General features: G+C 47.9%; 1 protein-coding gene across 1 annotated transcript in view; it reads left to right on the top strand.

The window, feature by feature from the left end:
* Positions 1–18,033, top strand: part of LOC141155187 (class I histocompatibility antigen, Non-RT1.A alpha-1 chain-like) — a 71,616-nt gene that overhangs the window by 23,522 nt on the left and 30,061 nt on the right. The window contains exon 4 of the mRNA XM_073641907.1: positions 1,575–1,850. Coding sequence (XP_073498008.1) covers positions 1,575–1,850 — 276 coding nt within the window. The remainder of the gene's footprint in view (positions 1–1,574; positions 1,851–18,033) is intronic.

Genomic DNA, 18,033 nt, shown 5'->3' with positions numbered 1-18,033 from the left:
CTCGCGCCCTCGTATAGGGGGAGGTGTGATGAACCTGTAGCCGCCATCTTGGTAATGATAAATCATATCCAGGGATGGCCACACTTCAGCAGCCCCCACCCTTGGGACCTTCTGTTAAAACGTCAACTAGATAGTTTCCCCCCATCCAGGCTCCTGTAAGATAAGAAGCCTACTTAACACTTGAATGCTAGGAGCTTCAAAGACTTCGAGAGGAAACACAGCCAGCAGGGGGGGGTGCTTCGTCTATCTGTACCTGACCATTTGTCCCATAGGACTAGTTTCTTTGTCTGTCACAAGCATGGAGGCATAAGATATAGAAACATGAATAGTACACGCATGTTGCGTGGGATGGGCCAATAAAAAAATATCACGGCGTCCCGGAGCCATTGCGCACACAAGCCTCCGCGGTAGACGTTTGTACGTGCTCTGGAAGCCAAGATATAGCGCGGAGCCATTCCTGAGGACCGTATGGTATCATAATTGATATCAAAAGGTCGGTTACGGCGGCCCGAATCCATGGGAACCCCTGGGGGTATCATGAGACCATCCCAGAAGAAGTTATTGGGTTCCATAGAATTTGGGCTTCTGATCGAAGTTAGACCTGAGGGTGGAGACTGAGCCAGCTGACCTCACCAGCAGTGGGCGGGACGGGGCAGGTAAGATAGCAGGACAGACAAGAGACAAGTCAGTTTTTGACCCAAGAGTGGTGTGCTGAACATCTGAGCACCAGCTGAGGCCACCAAGGGGAGGAGCAGTTTGACCATGCGGTGGTAGGCCTCAGCCTGTAACAAAGAACCGTGCCTGCGACCGCAGAATCCTCTCCCTGCGTCACAAGAAAATCAAGAAACCGGTAACTGATATGCTGTGGTGATTCTGTGTGTTGTATTCCATTGTTGTATAGTTTAGCCTGACCTTATACCTGTGTATATTTAGTTGTATATCGTGTATCTAGTGTATTATTATAATCAATTACCTCAAGTAATTGTGGGCCTGCCTTTTATTCTGCATAACGAACGCACGTCCGTGTGAGCTCGGCTCAAGCCAAAAACGCTACCCAGGGTTGGTTCCTGACCCGATATAGGCCCATTCACGGACTGGGCGTATATCTAAAATAGGGACTGGTGGCAGCATACCAACTGGGGATTGGGGAAGGCTGGTAGTGACGGTCGGAGGTTCAGATATATATATTCCTGGCGCGGCCAAGGAAGATATATATACCGCCCTCACTACAGAGGGCCCCGATACCCAGTAGGTTACAGGACAGTCTCCCTGGCGACCGCTTATCCTAGGTGCAGTTCCTTGACTGACCTGAGGCTAAGAGGGCGCTAGCGAGTTGTGCGGTGTAGTGACGTTACGGTTTAGTGACGTTGAAGGGATAACACACTACCGTGTTCCCTGCGCTGGTTGCAGCTTCCTGGCACTACTTTCTCTAGGTGCAGTACCTTGACTGACCTGAGAGGTAAGGGGGCGCCAGAGAGCTGCACCCACCGGCCGGCTTTCATCACAAGGTCATTTTAGACAATACGTTCCATTATCATACTCAGGCAGTCACCTCTTGTCTTTTCTCTTAATAGAAGTTCCAGTTGTGAAGGTGACCCTGATCCCTGTAGACAATGGCACACTTAGGGTGCAGTGCCGGGCGTATGGACATTACCCCAAAGACATCTCCATAATGTGGTACAAGAATGGACAACAGATATCGGATGAGATGATGGAAAGGACGACCCTGCCATTACTGGACCTGACGTATCTGACATCTTTATCGTTCAATGTCACATCCATGGCCGATGATGTGTACACCTGTAAGGTCATCCATAGTAGTATGCTGCGGGACTTCACCCAGGACTGGAGTAAGTGGAGTAAACTGTTGTTGGGATCCTTACAGGTGGCCAGATTCACTCTGTCACATGGTCCTACAAATCAAGCTTCAGTTATACGTTGTGACGTTCAGACACAGCGGGGACCATCCTTTTCCTTGCTATGTATAGGTGATGTATGTATGGGATCTCCTGGTGAGGTGGATTCACTATGCAAAAGGTCAGGGTGAGCAGCACGGATCCAGAAGGACTGATGCAGCAGAGCAGGACATCCCGTTGGTACGTGGAATAGCAAGGACTGGTAGAGCTGGATATGCAGCATGACAAGTGAATCAACGGAGCTGAAAATATTAGATACATCAGATCCAAATGTGAAAAGAGCACCCAGGAATAGCAGAGATGAGTAGGCATTCAGGCATTTTTTTTGCCGGAATGTAGGTAGCCCACAGGAATAGCTGATATGAGTAGGCTATAAAGCACTTTGTTGCAAGATTGTAGGGACAAGTAGTCTGGTAAGTTACCTGATACAGCAGAGTTAAGAGTGTGGACAGCAACTTGACATAGCGGAGATGAGTAGGTTGGCATGTTCTTTGATAAGCAGATTAGATGATGCAGACAGCTCCAGGAACAGCAGTTCTGAGTTAGTAGCAGGAGCTCGTGGCTGAACGGCATTCAGGAGTAGAGATGAGCGTTGTTCGACTCGAACTGTTCGCCAATCTCAAATTCGAGCTGTTTTGGGCGGTGTTCGAGCCGTTCGGCGAACACGAACAATTTGAGAAAAATTCGGCTGTTCGAGGTTATGTTCGATAACTGTTCGTGCACCAAAATCATAACTGGATTTTTTCTCAGTAATGATGAAAATTAATGTTAATACGCAGTTTGAGTGTACAGCGGGGCGGGGGGAGGGGCAGGGGATGGATCTCTGCAGGAACAATGAAGATCTCCATTTTTTTTTCTCTTTCCCGCATTTGCAGTGGGGAGGTGCAATCTGTCAGCCTATCAGCAGCGCACACACGGAGCGAAGTGCTTTTTTTCACACAAGCAAGGGCATGTGTGATTGGCAGTGTATGTCACATGTCCTTGCCCTATAAGACCAAGCCATTTTCCCCGTCGCCACCATTTTCTCACTGCTGCAGCTGCGGGTTAGACGGCACCGCTGTTGCTGTGTGCGCTATACCTTGTTAATTTCAAGCCAATTTTCGCACAAATCTACAGATAGCTTGGGAGTAGGGAATAGTTGTGATTGCAGTCCTTTTAAGGACTAGGTTACAGCATTTCCTACGACTTTTATCAGGCAGGTCTGTGCTCTTAAATAGATAGATTGTGGGAGTAAAGACTAATTGTAATTGCAGTCCTTTTCAGGACTAGGTTACATCAGTTCCTATCAGTTTTTGCCAGGCAGGTCTGTGCCAGTGCTGTGCAAGTTTTTTTCACAGCATTTGGCTGAATCTAGCAAAGCTAATCCTTTTTGGCCTATTGCAGAGTGTGTTAGTCAGTGGAGTAGCCTATCTGTGTTGCAAGATATACCACCTGTGTATAGAATACCAATTTTTTTACTGTACCTAGTGAAGTAAAATCTTTTGGGCATAGCATCATTCTATTAGTCCATCTATACTGACCTCCATCAGGTTGCAAATTGAATATAATTTTTTTCTGCATCTAGCTCTGAAAAAATATTTGGGCTTCTAGCAGTGTGTGGGACTTGGTCTATTAGTCCATCTATACTGACCTCCATCAGGTTGCAAATTGAATATAATTTTTTTCTGCATCTAGCTCTGAAAAAATATTTGGGCTTCTAGCTGTGTGTGGGACTTTCTCTATTAGTCCATCTATACTGACCTCCATCAGGTTGCAAATTAAAAATAATTTTTTGTCTGCATCTAGCTCTGAAAAAATATTTGGCCTTCTAGCAGTGTGTGGGACTTTCTCTATTAGTCCATCTATACTGACCTCCATCAGGTTGCAAACTGAATATAATTTTTTTCTGCATCTACCTCTGAAAAAATATTTGGGCTTCTAGCTGTGTGTGGGACTTATTCTATTAATCCATCTATACAGACCTCCATCAGGTTGCAAACTGAATATAATTTTTTTCTGCGTCTACCTCTGAAAAAATATTTGGGCTTCTAGCTGTGTGTGGGACTTGTTCTATTAGTCCATCTATACTGACCTCCATCAGGCTGCAAATTAAAAATAATTTTTATCTGCATCTACCTCTGAAAAAATATTTGGCCTTCTAGCTGTGTGTGGGACTTTCTCTATTAGTCCATCTATACTGACCTCCATCAGGTTGCAAACTGAATATATTTTTTTTCTGCATCTACCTCTGAAAAAATATTGGGCTTCTAGCTGTGTGTGGGACTTGTTCTATTAATCCATCTATACTGACCTCCATCAGGTTGCAAACTGAATATAATTTTTTTCTGCATCTAGCTCTGAAAAAATATTTGGCCTTCTAGCAGTGTGTGGGACTTTCTCTATTAGTCCATCTATACTGACCTCCATCAGGTTGCAAACTGAATATATTTTTTTTCTGCATCTACCTCTGAAAAAATATTTGGGCTTCTAGCTGTGTGTGGGACTTGTTCTATTAGTCCATCTATACTGACCTCCATCAGGTTGCAAATTGAATATAATTTTTTTCTGCATCTAACCCAGCCAATAGTTTTGGCCTAATACCACAGTTTGGCCACTCAGCTCTGCTCGGTTCCCATCCATTGTTTTTTTGTGCAAACAACTCCAGAGTTGTGAATTAGTTAACCACCAAAATGAGTGGAAAAAGGCCTGCTGCTGGTGGAAAGGGGAATAGGCGTGTTGGGAAGGGGAAAAAAGGTTGTGTCCGTGGGGTAGGTGTTAAAGCAACAGTAACATCTGCAGAAGAAAGACCATCTTCCAGCCAAACTAAAATGTCTACTTCTTTTAGCGGACAATGTGATAAGATCCCTTTCTTACGGCCACGCCAATCGCTACAAATTCCAGATGAGGCACAAAAACAGCAGGTGCTTCAACGGATATCAAGCGCTCCTTTAAGTGGGCTCTCCTCCACATCAACTTCAACATCACAAATACTCCAGTCCTCAAAGGTGTCACCCCAATCGCACTTGCTTCCTCACAGCTCCCAAATCTCCAGCTGCCCGTCTGAGTATGAGGTAGAACAGATGGTTGAGTCTGCAGAGCTGTTTACTCATACTATAGCCTGGGAATCAGAGGTCGACTCCAGCGCTTCTGTGAATCCAGACGAGGAAATGATCTGCACTGATGCCCAGAATCTTTATGAGTCGGATCCAGGACCAGACGCAGAAGGTTCTGACCATAATGTAGACCCTCATTCCCAAACTGTAACTCCTGTTGGTGGAGACAATGAGGAAGACGATGATGAGACTCAAATACCTGATTGGAGCGACAACTTTAGTTTTTTGTCAGGGCAGGAACAGGTTGGCTCTGAGGACGACGGGTGTGATAACGCACAGGGTGATGATGATGAGGTTGGAGATCCCACTTACTGTCAACCCACAGTCAGCCAAGAGATGAGGTCAGCAGAGGAGGTGGAGGAAGATGCTAGTGACGACGAGGTCAGGTTGCGCCTTCCTGGACAGAGACGTAGTACTGGAAGCACGTCAACAACTGCATCCTCAAACACAACTCTGCCTCTCACCACAAGTCGTGGTGGCTCTTCAGGTCGCATGGGTGCTAAGCCTTGCATAGCCTGGGCATTTTTTCAGATCGATAAAGATGACCCAACTCGTGTTATCTGTAACATTTGTCAGCAAAAGCTAAGTAGAGGCCAAAAAATACATAGTTTGAGTACTTCATGCATGAACCGGCACATGGACATGAAGCATAAGTTGCAGTGGGAAGCTCAGTGTGCTACAATGCGGCCTAGCCGGCCGGGCCAACCAACGTCTGCCATATCTTGTGCATCCGCGGCCTCTTCATCCTCTGTGACTGGGGGGACAGCAGTCACACCTGTTTTGGGGCGCAGACCTGCCACCTCTTTACCCGCAACAGCCAGCGTGATTGGCAGGTCATCATTTTCTTTGGAGGTGGTAACACCAGCTGGTGTTGAGCGCTGTCCGACATCGATAGCACCACCTTTGGATCAAGGCAACCTAACATTTCCGCCTGCATCTTCCTCACAAACCGGCAGTTTGCCGGGGACACCCTTATCAACCCCGTCTAAGCACAATAGCCAGCCCTCGGTCCCTCAGATGTGGACAAGTAAAAGACCATTTCCTCCTAGCCATGAGAAAGCTAAGAGGTTGAATTTCACCATCTGCAAGCACTTGGCTACAGAAATGCAGCTTTTCCGCCTGGTGGACACAGAGGATTTTCGAGACCTTAGGTCCGTCGCAGTGCCCCAGTACCAGATGCCCAGTCGGCACTACTTCTCAAAGAAAGGTGTGCCTGCGCTCCACCTGCATGTCGCACACAACATCACCGCTTCTTTGAGAAACTCTGTGTGTGACAGGGTGCATTTCACCACAGACACTTGGACGAGTAGGCATGGACAGGGGCGTTACATGTCGCTGACTGGGCACTGGGTAACTATGGTGACAGCAGGACAAGGGGCTGCTGTCCAAGTCTTGCCGTCCCCACGAGTTGTGCGTCAATCCTCCTTTATGTCAAAGTTCCTCCACTGCTTCTGCCTCCTCAACCTCCTCTCAGTCTTCCACCTGCACCCAAAGCCTGTCTGGTCATGCCACAAGCTTTCTAACTGCGCAGAAGGGATCCTGCACACCTCCTTACTATGCTGGCAGTAGGGCTCAACGTCATCAGGCGGTTTTTACTTTGAAATGTCTGGGAAATGTGAGTCACACAGCTGAGGAGTTGTGGTCAGCTCTGGAGAACCAATTTCATGAATGGTTGTCTCCACTGGACCTGAAACCAGGGAAGGCCGTGTACGACAATGCTGCAAACCTGGGTGCGGCCCTTCGCCGGGGCAATGTCACACACGTGCCTTGTATGGCTCACGTGTTGAACCTGGTTGTCCAGCAATTTTTAGCCCACTATCCCAGACTAGATGGCCTTCTGCAGAGGGCACGGTCGCTGTGTGCTCACTTCCGCCGTTCGCATCCCGCAGCTCAGCGACTTACATCTCTACAGAAGTCGTTGGGCCTGCCACTTCACCGGCTAAAATGCGATGTGCCTACCCAGTGGAATTCAACTCTGCACATGTTGCAGCGACTGTGGCAGCACCGACAAGCCCTGGTGCAATACGTTCTGACGTATAGCCTGGGCCAACGAGATCCAGAGGTTGGGCAAATCACGCTGGAGGAGTGGTCTCAGATCAGGGACCTATGCACCCTTCTGCACAGTTTTGAAATGGCGACGAAGATGTTTAGTGCTGACGATGCCATTATCAGCATGACTATTCCGGTGATTTGCATGCTGGAGCACATGTTAAACAGAATTCGGAGTCAGGTGGTGGCACAAGAGGAGGTGGAGAAAGTAGAGGAGGAGGAGTTGTATGCGGAAGGGCTAACATCTGCAAGGTCCAGACGGTCGGCAGCACCAAGGCGGCAGGCATGTGAGGGTGGGGGAGATGGTTTTACCAGGGCGCATGGTAGCAGCCAAACTAGTGAGGAAGGTGCAGGAGCCCAGGAAGAAGTGGAGGACGAACTGATGGAAGACTCATCAGATGAGGGAGACCTTGATCACATTTCTGTTGTGCGAGGTTGGGGGGAGAGGACAGAGGAAGGAAGCATGATTGTTACCTCGCCACCAACACAACAGGGACTTGGTGCTCCTAGATGCGCAACACACATGAGTGCCTTCTTGCTGCACTACCTGCAACATGACCCTCGAATTGTGAGAATTAGAAATAATCCTGACTACTGGGTTGCCACACTGTTAGATCCCCGGTACAAAAGTAAATTTGCAGAAATTATTCCTGCCATAGAAAGGGATGCACGCATGCAGGAGTATCAGCAGAGACTGTTGCAGAATCTTACATGTGCTTTTCCACAAAACACCAGTGGTGCACGTAGTGAATCTCACAGTTCCAACTTTCCAACCGTGGGACCGTCAAGTGTTCAGCACTCAAACCGTAACAGAACCACAGTATCTGCTGGTAACATCAATTTTGCGGAATCATTTCACCACTTTTTTAGCCCATCCTTTGCAAGGCCACAGGAGACAAGAAGTCTGACACATAGTCAACGCCTAGAGACGATGGTACAGGAGTATCTCCAAGTAAACATTGAAGCCACGACTGTGTCACTGGACCCTTGCTCTTTTTGGGCTTCCAATCTGGATAAATGGCCGGAGCTAGCCACTTACGCCTTGGAGATCTTGTCATGCCCCGCAGCCAGCGTTCTGTCTGAACGTGTGTTCAGCGCTGCTGGTGGTGTGCTGACAGATAAGCGCACGCGGCTCTCCACTGATAATGTAGACAGACTCACGTTCATAAAGATGAACAAATCATGGATCCGAAACGACTTTTCTACCCCTGTGTCATCCTGGGGAGAGTAAAAGCTTGATGATTGGTTAAAATCACCCTACCAACCGTTTTAAGCTTTCAAATTACTAATCATGTTTATCTGTATCTTGACTGGAAAATAATTTGGGCTTTGTAGCAGTGTGCAGCACTGATCCTATTAGCCCATCTATACTAAGCTCCACCAGATTTAAAATTAATAATAATTTTTAGCTGCATCTAGCCCGGAAAATAATTTTGGGGCTCCGAGATGCGCAAGACACATAAGTGCCTTCTTGCTGCACTACCTGCAACATGACCCTCATATTCTCAGAATTCGAAGTAATTATGACTACTGGGTTGCCACACTCTTAGATCCCCCAAACTTTTCGATCAACCTTTTCATTTTAATAAAGACCAAAAAAATGGTCATTTTTGAAATTATAAGCATTAGCAGGTTATTAAAAACTGAAATCAAACAGTTTTCAACTCAAAACTTTATTCTAGGTGATGTTACATTTTCACATAGGACCCCTTGTTCGAAAGGAGCTTCTGAACTCTCTCGTCCATTGAATTTGTCAGGTTTTGGATGGTTTCTGCTTCAATTGTTTTGCATGAGGACAGAATACCCTCCCAGAGCTGTTGCTTAGATGTGAACTGCCTCCCGCCATCATAGACACTCCTTTTGATGATGCTCCAGAGGTTCTGAATGGGGTAGAGGTCAGGGGAGCATGGGGGTCACACCATAAGTTTGTCCCCTTTTATGCCCATATCAGCCAGAGATGCAGATGTTTTATGTGCAGCATGAGATGGTGCATTATCATGCAAAAAAATGATCTTGCTGTGAAATACACGGTTCTTCTTCTTGAACCATGGCAGGAAGTGCTGTTTGAGAAAATCCACATACATTATGGAGTTCATCTTTAGCGCCTTCAGGGATCCTAAAGGGGCCGACAATCTCTCTCCCCATGATTCCAGCCCAAAACATTACTCCACCTCCTCCTTGTTGGCGCTGTAGCCGTGTTTGCGTGGGGTGTCCATCAACCAGCCATCCTCCACTCCATCCATCTGGACCATCGAGCGCTGCACGGCACTCATCTGTGAACAAAACAGTTTTGAAATCAGTCTTCATGTAATGTTTGGCCCACTGGAGCCGTTTCTGCTTGTGTGAAGTGGATAGAGGAGGTCGACAGGATGGCGTATGCACAGCTGCAAACCTCTGAAGGACCCTGCATCTTGTTGTTCGGGGGACGTTGGAGGCACCAGCAGCTTCAAAAACTTGTCTGCTGCTATGACAAGGCTTTTTTGCCGCTGCTCTTTTAACCTGACGTAATTGCCTGTAGGAAAGAGTCCTCAATTTGCCCTTATCAGCACGCACACGTGTGTACTGTGAATCAGCTAAATACTTCTTGATTGCCAAGACACTTCATCCTGATCATCGCACAATGTTGATTGTAGTCATGCCTTGACCTAAACACTCCACAATTTGTTGCTTCTCAGCAGCCGACACATCCTTTTTCTTTCCCATTTTGGCAGAAAATGTAGGCTGCTTAATAATGTGAGACAGCCTTCTTAAGTAGTCTTGCCTTTCATTGGACACACCTGCCAAACTAATTAGCACAGGTGTCTGCAATTGCTTACAGTGATATAAAGAGCCCTGACACACATCACCATCAATGAGTTTAACTGACAAACAAACAAATTCTTCCCTTATCACTCCTAAACACTTTTTGCATAATAATTTGGAACACAGTGTACATGTGCTTTTCCACAAAACACCAGTGGTTCACGTAGTGAATCTTACAGTTCTAACTTGCCAACCGTGGTCTGTATGGAGTTGTTCAATAAAGGGCCCAAAATTAAGATAACATAGATGGGAGAGGTCTCTATGAATAGGAATTCCTAAGTATTTGATACCCTGTGAGGGCCAGGCAAAGGGAAAGTTGGACTGGATGGAATCCTATATGGATTTGGGGAGGGAGACATCGAGGGCCTCAGACTTCGCTGCATTGATTTTAAAATTTGACCATGTAACAAAGTGATCTATTTCAGCCATAACAGCATGGATGGATATATGTGATTGAGTGATATATACTAGGACATCATCAGCAAATAGAGAGCACTTGTACTCGGTGCCTCCCACCTCAATCCACCTAATATTGGGGTTATGGCGAATTGATGAGAGCAGGTGCTCCGTCACTAGGATGTATAAGAGAGGGGACAGAGGACATCCCTGCCTTGTCCCATTGGTGATTGTGAAAGGTGATGAAAATGTTCTGATGCACCCCCTGGGCCTTGGGACACCCGGAGCCGGACCCTTTTTGGTGGATGCTGGTGGTTGTAGTCTTCGTGGCGGCGACCCGGTTCCGTGGCTCAGGGTGGTCAAACCAGTGGCGGAACTATTTATGTGGTTTTGATGTTTAAATGTCCGACTACGCCACCCGTGGATTGCGGTCAGAGTGAACCGCCGCTGCAGGGCAGACCGCTGAGGCTGGTGTTGTGGGTGCAGCAGAGCGTAGAATAACTCCCCACGGGAGGAGTATAGCCTTAGGGCAGTGTATGCGGAGGATGAGGGTGATGGTGCAGGGCAGCAGCAGTAACGACACGGAGTCAGTGATGCAGTCCAGGGCCTTTACTCACAGTTCTTATTATCCAGACCACGTCTGCAGGTAACGGCTGCCCACGTCGTACTGTGCTCACCAGGTGAGGGGCTCAGACAACTCCCAGATAACTTTGGAGCGCTTCACAGGACCCCCTTTGTGTGTCCTTTGTCTGGCCTTTCTTACAAACCCTTCTGTCCGGCTGCCTTGGGCCTCCTCTTGGTAAACTTGGCGCCAGTTTCCCTGACCCTATGTGGTGCCTTCCTAGCGGGTGTAGCGAGGGGCTGCGCCACATAAAATGTCACAGCCTCCGGTTTCTAGCTGAGGGTCGTTTCCTGCCTCCACTAGTTTCGGGGACCGGTCTCCCCCTTTGGCCTGACCCCTCCACGCAGGTGGATTCGGGCGTGCGGTGGCGACTCGCCCGTCCGCACCCCTGGGATCCCTTCATTCCTCGTTCCTGGAGCCTTCTCCGCTCCTCTTCCTTCCTTCTCCCTCTTCCAGGCCTGGGCCTCTGTTACTAGGCCCGCCTCCGGAGCAGAGCTCATGCAGAGCCCCTGCTCCCTGCCATTTCTGCTCAGACTTCTCTGCACTGAACTAAGATGGTGCCCACCTTTTATACTCCCTTCTCAATGCACCCAGGAACTGCTTCCTCCCTGCTCCTGCACTACAGGGTTCCCCTTCCTCAGTGTTCCCTCCCCCCACTCCAGCCAGGGACAGGGACTGTCGTGCCCATCTCAGAGGCATATTGGTCGCCCTGCCCCACGGCAATGTGGTGTAATGCATGCAGGTGTCGGGTCCTGATCCACACTACATCCTTACCTGAGAGTGAGATATCACACCTCTGGGTGAGGTGCAATACCTCTGTAGCAACCGAGCCCTCAGGGTGCTACAGTTCCATTTATCTTCAGCCTAGGTGACGTATTGCGATACAGGGCCGTGATTTTGGCTATAAAAGGGTCCCCTAGACCCCTACCCCAAGCTTTTTAAGAGAATCATATATAGCGTGCCAGGAGACTCTATGGAATGCTTTCTCAGCATCCAACGAGAGTATCTAATTACAAATTTTTAACTGCATCTAGCCCAGGAAATACTTTGTGCCTAGTAGCAGGGTCTGCTAGTCAGCGGATTATCCCGGCTGTTAAGCAAGCTACACCACCTGTAGTTTGGACACTTCATTTTTTCAAAGGAAATGCTTCGGGACCACGGGATACTCAGTGAAGAGCATCAGGAGGCACCCCAAGGCATAGGGGCTCGGACTGGCAGTAGGATGCCTTGCGGTGGACAGCCGAGCTCGATCCTTATAAAAGCTTTTTAACTGCAGCAGCTTTAGTGGACGCTACTGGAGCTGGAATTACGCGGCTGCTGGCATGAGACTTGCCCTCCAATAGATCCTTGTAAATGGATTTAAAGTGTATTTATTCAAATTAGAGAGACAATTTAAATTAAAAAGCTTAGAGCTGCCTCCACCACAGGGGGGCTCGCTCGACCCACCAGCGGACAGGCACCAGTATTGGGAGAGGGGGGCTGGCCGTCAGGGTTCACCGCGGCTCTGGCACAAACCCGGTGACACGGAGGTGGCACGGGCAGGAGCGGACTGAACGTGTCGGCTTCTCACTTTTTGGATTTTAGAAGGGCATGACATGCCTATATCTGTGTCTCCCCCTCCTTTTACTCCTCCACCTCTTTTCTTTTCGCATGACTATATGTACTTGTCACTAGAGATGAGCGTTGTTCTACTCGAACTGTTCGCCAATCTCAAATTCGAGCTGTTTTGGGCGGTGTTCGAGCCGGTCGGCGAACACGAACAATTTGAGAAAAATTCGGCTGTTCGAGGTTATGTTCGATAACTGTTCGTGCACCAAAATCATAACTGGATTTTTTCTCAGTAATGATGAAAATTAATGTTAATACGCAGTTTGAGTGTACAGCGGGGCGGGGGGAGGGGCAGGGGATGGATCTCTGCAGGAACAATGAAGATCTCCATTTTTTTTTCTCTTTCCCGCATTTGCAGTGGGGAGGTGCAATCTGTCAGCCTATCAGCAGCGCACACACGGAGCGAAGTGCTTTTTTTCACACAAGCAAGGGCATGTGTGATTGGCAGTGTATGTCACATGTCCTTGCCCTATAAGACCAAGCCATTTTCCCCGTCGCCACCATTTTCTCACTGCTGCAGCTGCGTGTTAGACGGCACCACTGTTGCTGTGTGTGCTATACCTTGTTAATTTCAAGCCAAATTTCACACAAATCTACAGATAGCTTGGGAGTAAAGACTAATTGTAATTGCAGTCCTTTTCAGGACTAGGTTACATCAGTTCCTATCAGTTTTTGCCAGGCAGGTCTGTGCCAGTGCTGTGCAAGTTTTTTTCACAGCATTTGGCTGAATCTAGCAAAGCTAATCCTTTTTGGCCTATTGCAGAGTGTGTTAGTCAGTGGAGTAGCCTATCTGTGTTGCAAGATATACCACCTGTGTATAGAATACCAATTTTTTTACTACACCTAGTGAAGTAAAATCTTTTGGGCATAGCATCATTCTATTAGTCCATCTATACTGACCTCCATCAGGTTGCAAACTGAATATAATTTTTTTCTGCATCTAGCTCTGAAAAAATATTTGGGCTTCTAGCAGTGTGTGGGACTTGGTCTATTAGTCCATCTGTGGGGGTCGTGATGACATTCCACTCGTCCTCCAGTCACTCCAAATTCAAACTATGAGCATGGGTCAACCATTCAAAGAATGAATCAGACAACAAGCTGGTTCAAGCTCAGAGCATGCTCAGAAGACTACTACAGTCAACGTCCTCAGCATTGTTCTGCGTTTATTTTTACATGCACAAATCTAAATACACTACATAATGGGAGGGAAAAGGGGTTGTCCGGGGCGGGTTAAACAATGAAAGTCCAGTGTCTGGCCACTCCTGATTGGTCCACATCTCCTTATCTCAGTCTCTGGGCAGATATTGCAGCCGTCAGCTTATAATCTTGTTTCGTTTCTCTGAAATGTCTTGGCAACACTGGAAATGTCTTAGTTTAAGTTTCGATTTGAGTATTACGTAGCAAGGAAAGCTTATTGTTATATGATACAAAATGGTGGTTAGTACATTAGCAAAAAAGCGTATAAAAGTTACAAAAATATAAAAGTTACAAATATATATATTCTCTTTTACCCTGACATTCCCCCCTAAACACTAAGCTTTCCTTTGCTTCGGGGCCTTTGAGACTGTCCATGTGTGGGGAGAGGGGAGGTGGATTTCTTCACCCAATCATCTTAGAAGCTGCCCCCTTATGGGACGCCCCCAGACAATTGAGCCCTATCCTGGGTGACACATGGAGTTCTCCCAACTGATCCTAAACTGAATCTCTCAATTGGACTTTGTCATGGGGGGGCTGGTCAGGCTTGTTCAAAGGAGTGTATTTCTCTATATAAGGGGACTATGCAGCACAGGACCACCAGGCCCAATACTAGTAGACCTCCCATTACTAGACAAACTTGTTGGAGGAATCCCTTGAGCCCTCCCAACCAACTTGAGAAAAAGGAGCTATCTACCCCTGTGTGGTAGCTGTCCACCCTGGGACAGACAGTAAGCATATGGAAAGGATATAGAAGAAGGTAGTCATCTTTTATAGACTCGTTCTGTCTCTCTTGCAGTGGGAGCCGTGAATCCAGGTGCTCTTGCCCTCAAGCTTCAGAGCCGTCGGGGTGGTGAGAAGCACAGTGTACGGTCCCTCGAACCGCGGCTGGAGGCAGTCTTTCCGGACAAACTTCTTCACATACACTAGATCGCCTGGGGTGAAATCATGTACTGCATCACCTGTAGATTCTGGGAGAGAAGCAGATACTGGAGAGCGGGTGTTATTCAATTCTCTAGACAAAACAATCACAAATTTTACCACTCTATCATGTGTTTCAGACAACTCTTGGGGCCTAATCTCTCCTATCTTGGGTGGGGTCCTAAACAAAATTTTATAGGGAGTCAGCCCATGTTTGGCCTGAGGAGTGTGTGTGATATGATACAATACTATGGGGAGTAGGTCGGGCCAGGGGAGGGGATGATCTTAGGTCATTTTCAAGAGCTGGGTCTTGAGTGTGGAATTCATCCTTTCCACTTTGCCTGAACTGGCAGGATGGTATGGAGTGTGGAGGCCCAAATCTGTTCCCAACATGTTCCAGAGTTCTTCGTAGATATTTGCTGTGAAAGCTGGTCCTTGATCCGATTCTATGACTTGGGGAAACTCCAAATCTGCAGGCAATTTCGGTGATCAGTTTCCTGGCTGTGACTTTAGCAGTCATGTTGACGACCGGGTAGGCCTCGGGCCAGGCTGAGAACATATCCACGGCTACCAAAACGTACTCCTATTTTCTTGCTTTAGACATTTGGATATGGTCGACTTGTATTCTCTGCCAAGGGTAGTCTGGTTTAGCCAGGTGTTGGAGAGGGACCCGTGCCGTACACGTTGGGTTGCAGGTAGCGCAGACAGAGCAGGATTTTGAGTACGCAGTCACAGTGGAAGAGATTCCGGGTGCAAAGTACAGTTTCTTGATACATGCCAAGGCTTGATTCTTTCCTCTGTGTGTAGGCCCGTGAGCCCATGCTGCCACAGCTGAGTACATGCATCTAGGCAAGCAAGGCTTCCCATCCACTTGGTAAAGAGTCGAGTTGACCTTTGAATCTTTGCGACCTGCCAGCACGGCTCCTGCCGCTTTCCATTGCTTGACTTCTTCAGTGGGGGTCTCCCTTTGTTCCTCACACAATTTTTCTTCAGGCATCCTGACCCCCCTGGATTCCATTCGTGTCTCCGCTGGACTTGTATGGTCTTCCGCCGGCTGTTCTTTGGCTCTTGCTCTAGTGAGCGTCACAGCTACGGTTTGCAGGGTCTCTCCCATCTCTTCTTCCTTTTCCTGCCACTTTGATGACACATTCTCCACTGCTGCAGTCTTGGCTGCTTGGTCAGCTAGGTGGTTGCCCCTGGCTTCTCTGGATTCTAGTCTTCCATGAACCTTGACCTTCATAACAGCAACCTGAATGGGTAGTTCCAGGGCCTTCATTAGGGCCTTAATCCATGAGACATGTTTCACTGGTGTACCTGTAGCTGTGATGAATCCTCTAGACTTCCACAAAAGTCCAAAATCGTTGCAAATTCCATGTCCATACCTGGAATCGGTATATATATATATACGCCTTTGTTCCTGCTGCCAGGTGGCAGGCCTCTGTGAGAGCCACAAGTTCAGCTTCTTGTGCAGACATGTATGGTGGTAGAGCTTCAGCCTTGAGGACTGTTAGGTCTGTTGTGACAGCATATCCCGTGTGGAACTTCCCTTGAGGGTCTGCGAGCGGATGTGCCACCATATTCTCTGGAGCAGAAGTCTCTTCCTGCAAAATTTTTTATACAATCATGAGGTTCCACCAATGGACCTTCACCCTCTTCACCTTCCCCCCTAAAAGGTGGAGGCAAAGTGGCAGGATTGATAGTCAGACATCTGGTCAGCTGACTTGTCAAAGAGGATGTGAGCAGCGTGGACCGCCTTAAGGCACATGGGGGCAGTTCGGGCGACAGGGTCCAGGCGGGCTGAGTAGTAGCCCAAAGGCCGATACTTATGATCATAGCGTTGTGCTAGAACTCCAGAGGCATGACCTTCCGATTCCGAGGCAAAAAGATGAAATGGCTGAGTATAGTCTAGTAAGCCCAAGGCCGGGGCAGAGACAACAGCCTGTTTAAGGCGGTCAAAACATAGTCTGTGTTGATGAGAAACACGTGGATCTTCAGCATGAAGCCAAACTGAGCCTTCATTCTTGAGACAGTCGTACAGAGGTTGCATGAGCTTTGAGGCATCAGGGATCCATTGCCTGCAGTAAGTGATGAGGCCCTGGAAAGTCTGCATAGTGGAATAGGTGGTTGGGAAGGTGATATCCATGATGGCTTGTTTTCTTTCTTCAGTCAGATGTCTAGCACCTTGTGATATACAATGTCCGAGGAAAATGACCTTGGGCAGACACCATTGGACTTCGCCTTTCGAGACTTTACAGTTAGCTGAGTGAAGAAACCAGAGAAGGGATTCTGACATCTCTGGCAAATTTTCTTCAGTGCCACAGAGTAAAAGATCATCCACATACCGTAGAAGGGTGACCTGAGGGTTATCTTGAACCCATGGCTCCAGAATAGACTTCATAGAATGAGTGAATTGGTTAGGAGAGTTCTGGGCTCCTTGAAAGGTGAAGGCAAAAAGAAACCACGAATCTTCATGTAAGGGTATACTGAAGAAGGCGTTGGCCAGATCTAACACCGTAAACAAGGTGGCCGTTGGAGGCAGCTGAGACAAGAGGGTGTTTGGGTTGGGTACCACTGGAGTTTCTAAAATGGTAGCTGCATTGACGGCTCTGAGATCCTGAACCAACTGGTATCTTGGAGACTCTCCCGGAACGGTTTTCTTTTTTACAGGAAAGAGGGGTGTATTGCATGGAGATACACATCTGACAAGGACTCCTGATTCCAGGAGGGAAACGATTTGGGTACCCAAGCTTTGTTCTTGTGCAGCCTTGAGGGGGTATTGTGGCAACCGTGGATACCTGTGTCCAGGCTTGAGGTGTACTCGGACCGGGGGAACCTGCAGGAGGCCGACGTCCTCTGGCCCACTGGACCACAGAGAGTGAGGGAACTGTGAGGTTGTATGGTCATCATCATGAGAGGGAAGGCTTTAAAAACACAGTGGTCTTCAGTCCCTTGTTCGGAATGAGGGTCCCGCAAAAGAAGCTCCATACCATGGTTTCCGAAGGTAATTGTTGCCTTCATTCGCTCTAAGAGATCGGTTCCCAACAGATTGACAGGACAAGTTTCAGAGACCAAGAATCTTGTGAGTACTCCGGTGAACGGTCCTGCAGACACAGGGACTGTGGGTGGAGAGGAAATATGTTGGCCTTCCACCCCAACACAGGTGAGGGTATCCGGTGATAGGGATACAGAAGGAGGGAGCTGTGCAGAGGAAATGACAGATGTGGCCGCCCCAGTGTCCACCTGTAACTCCAGTGGTTGATGGTCCACCTGTAAAGTGACAGTCTCTGAGGATGTGGTCAAGGCTACCACACTCCCAACACAACATTCATCCTTCAGAATCACGAGGTTGTCTTCTGTTTTTAGATGATCCCTTGTCATCTCTTCTGTCTTGTTTTCTATATGTGGGAGGAGTATCATCACCTGTGCCTTTAAC

The sequence above is a fragment of the Phyllobates terribilis genome, unplaced genomic scaffold (assembly GCF_046119375.1).
Source record: "Phyllobates terribilis strain yellow unplaced genomic scaffold, ASM4611937v1 Scaffold_7__3_contigs__length_470593459, whole genome shotgun sequence".
In the NCBI taxonomy this organism is placed as follows: Eukaryota; Metazoa; Chordata; class Amphibia; order Anura; family Dendrobatidae; genus Phyllobates; species Phyllobates terribilis.
This window is presented reverse-complemented; position numbering and strand designations above follow the sequence as displayed.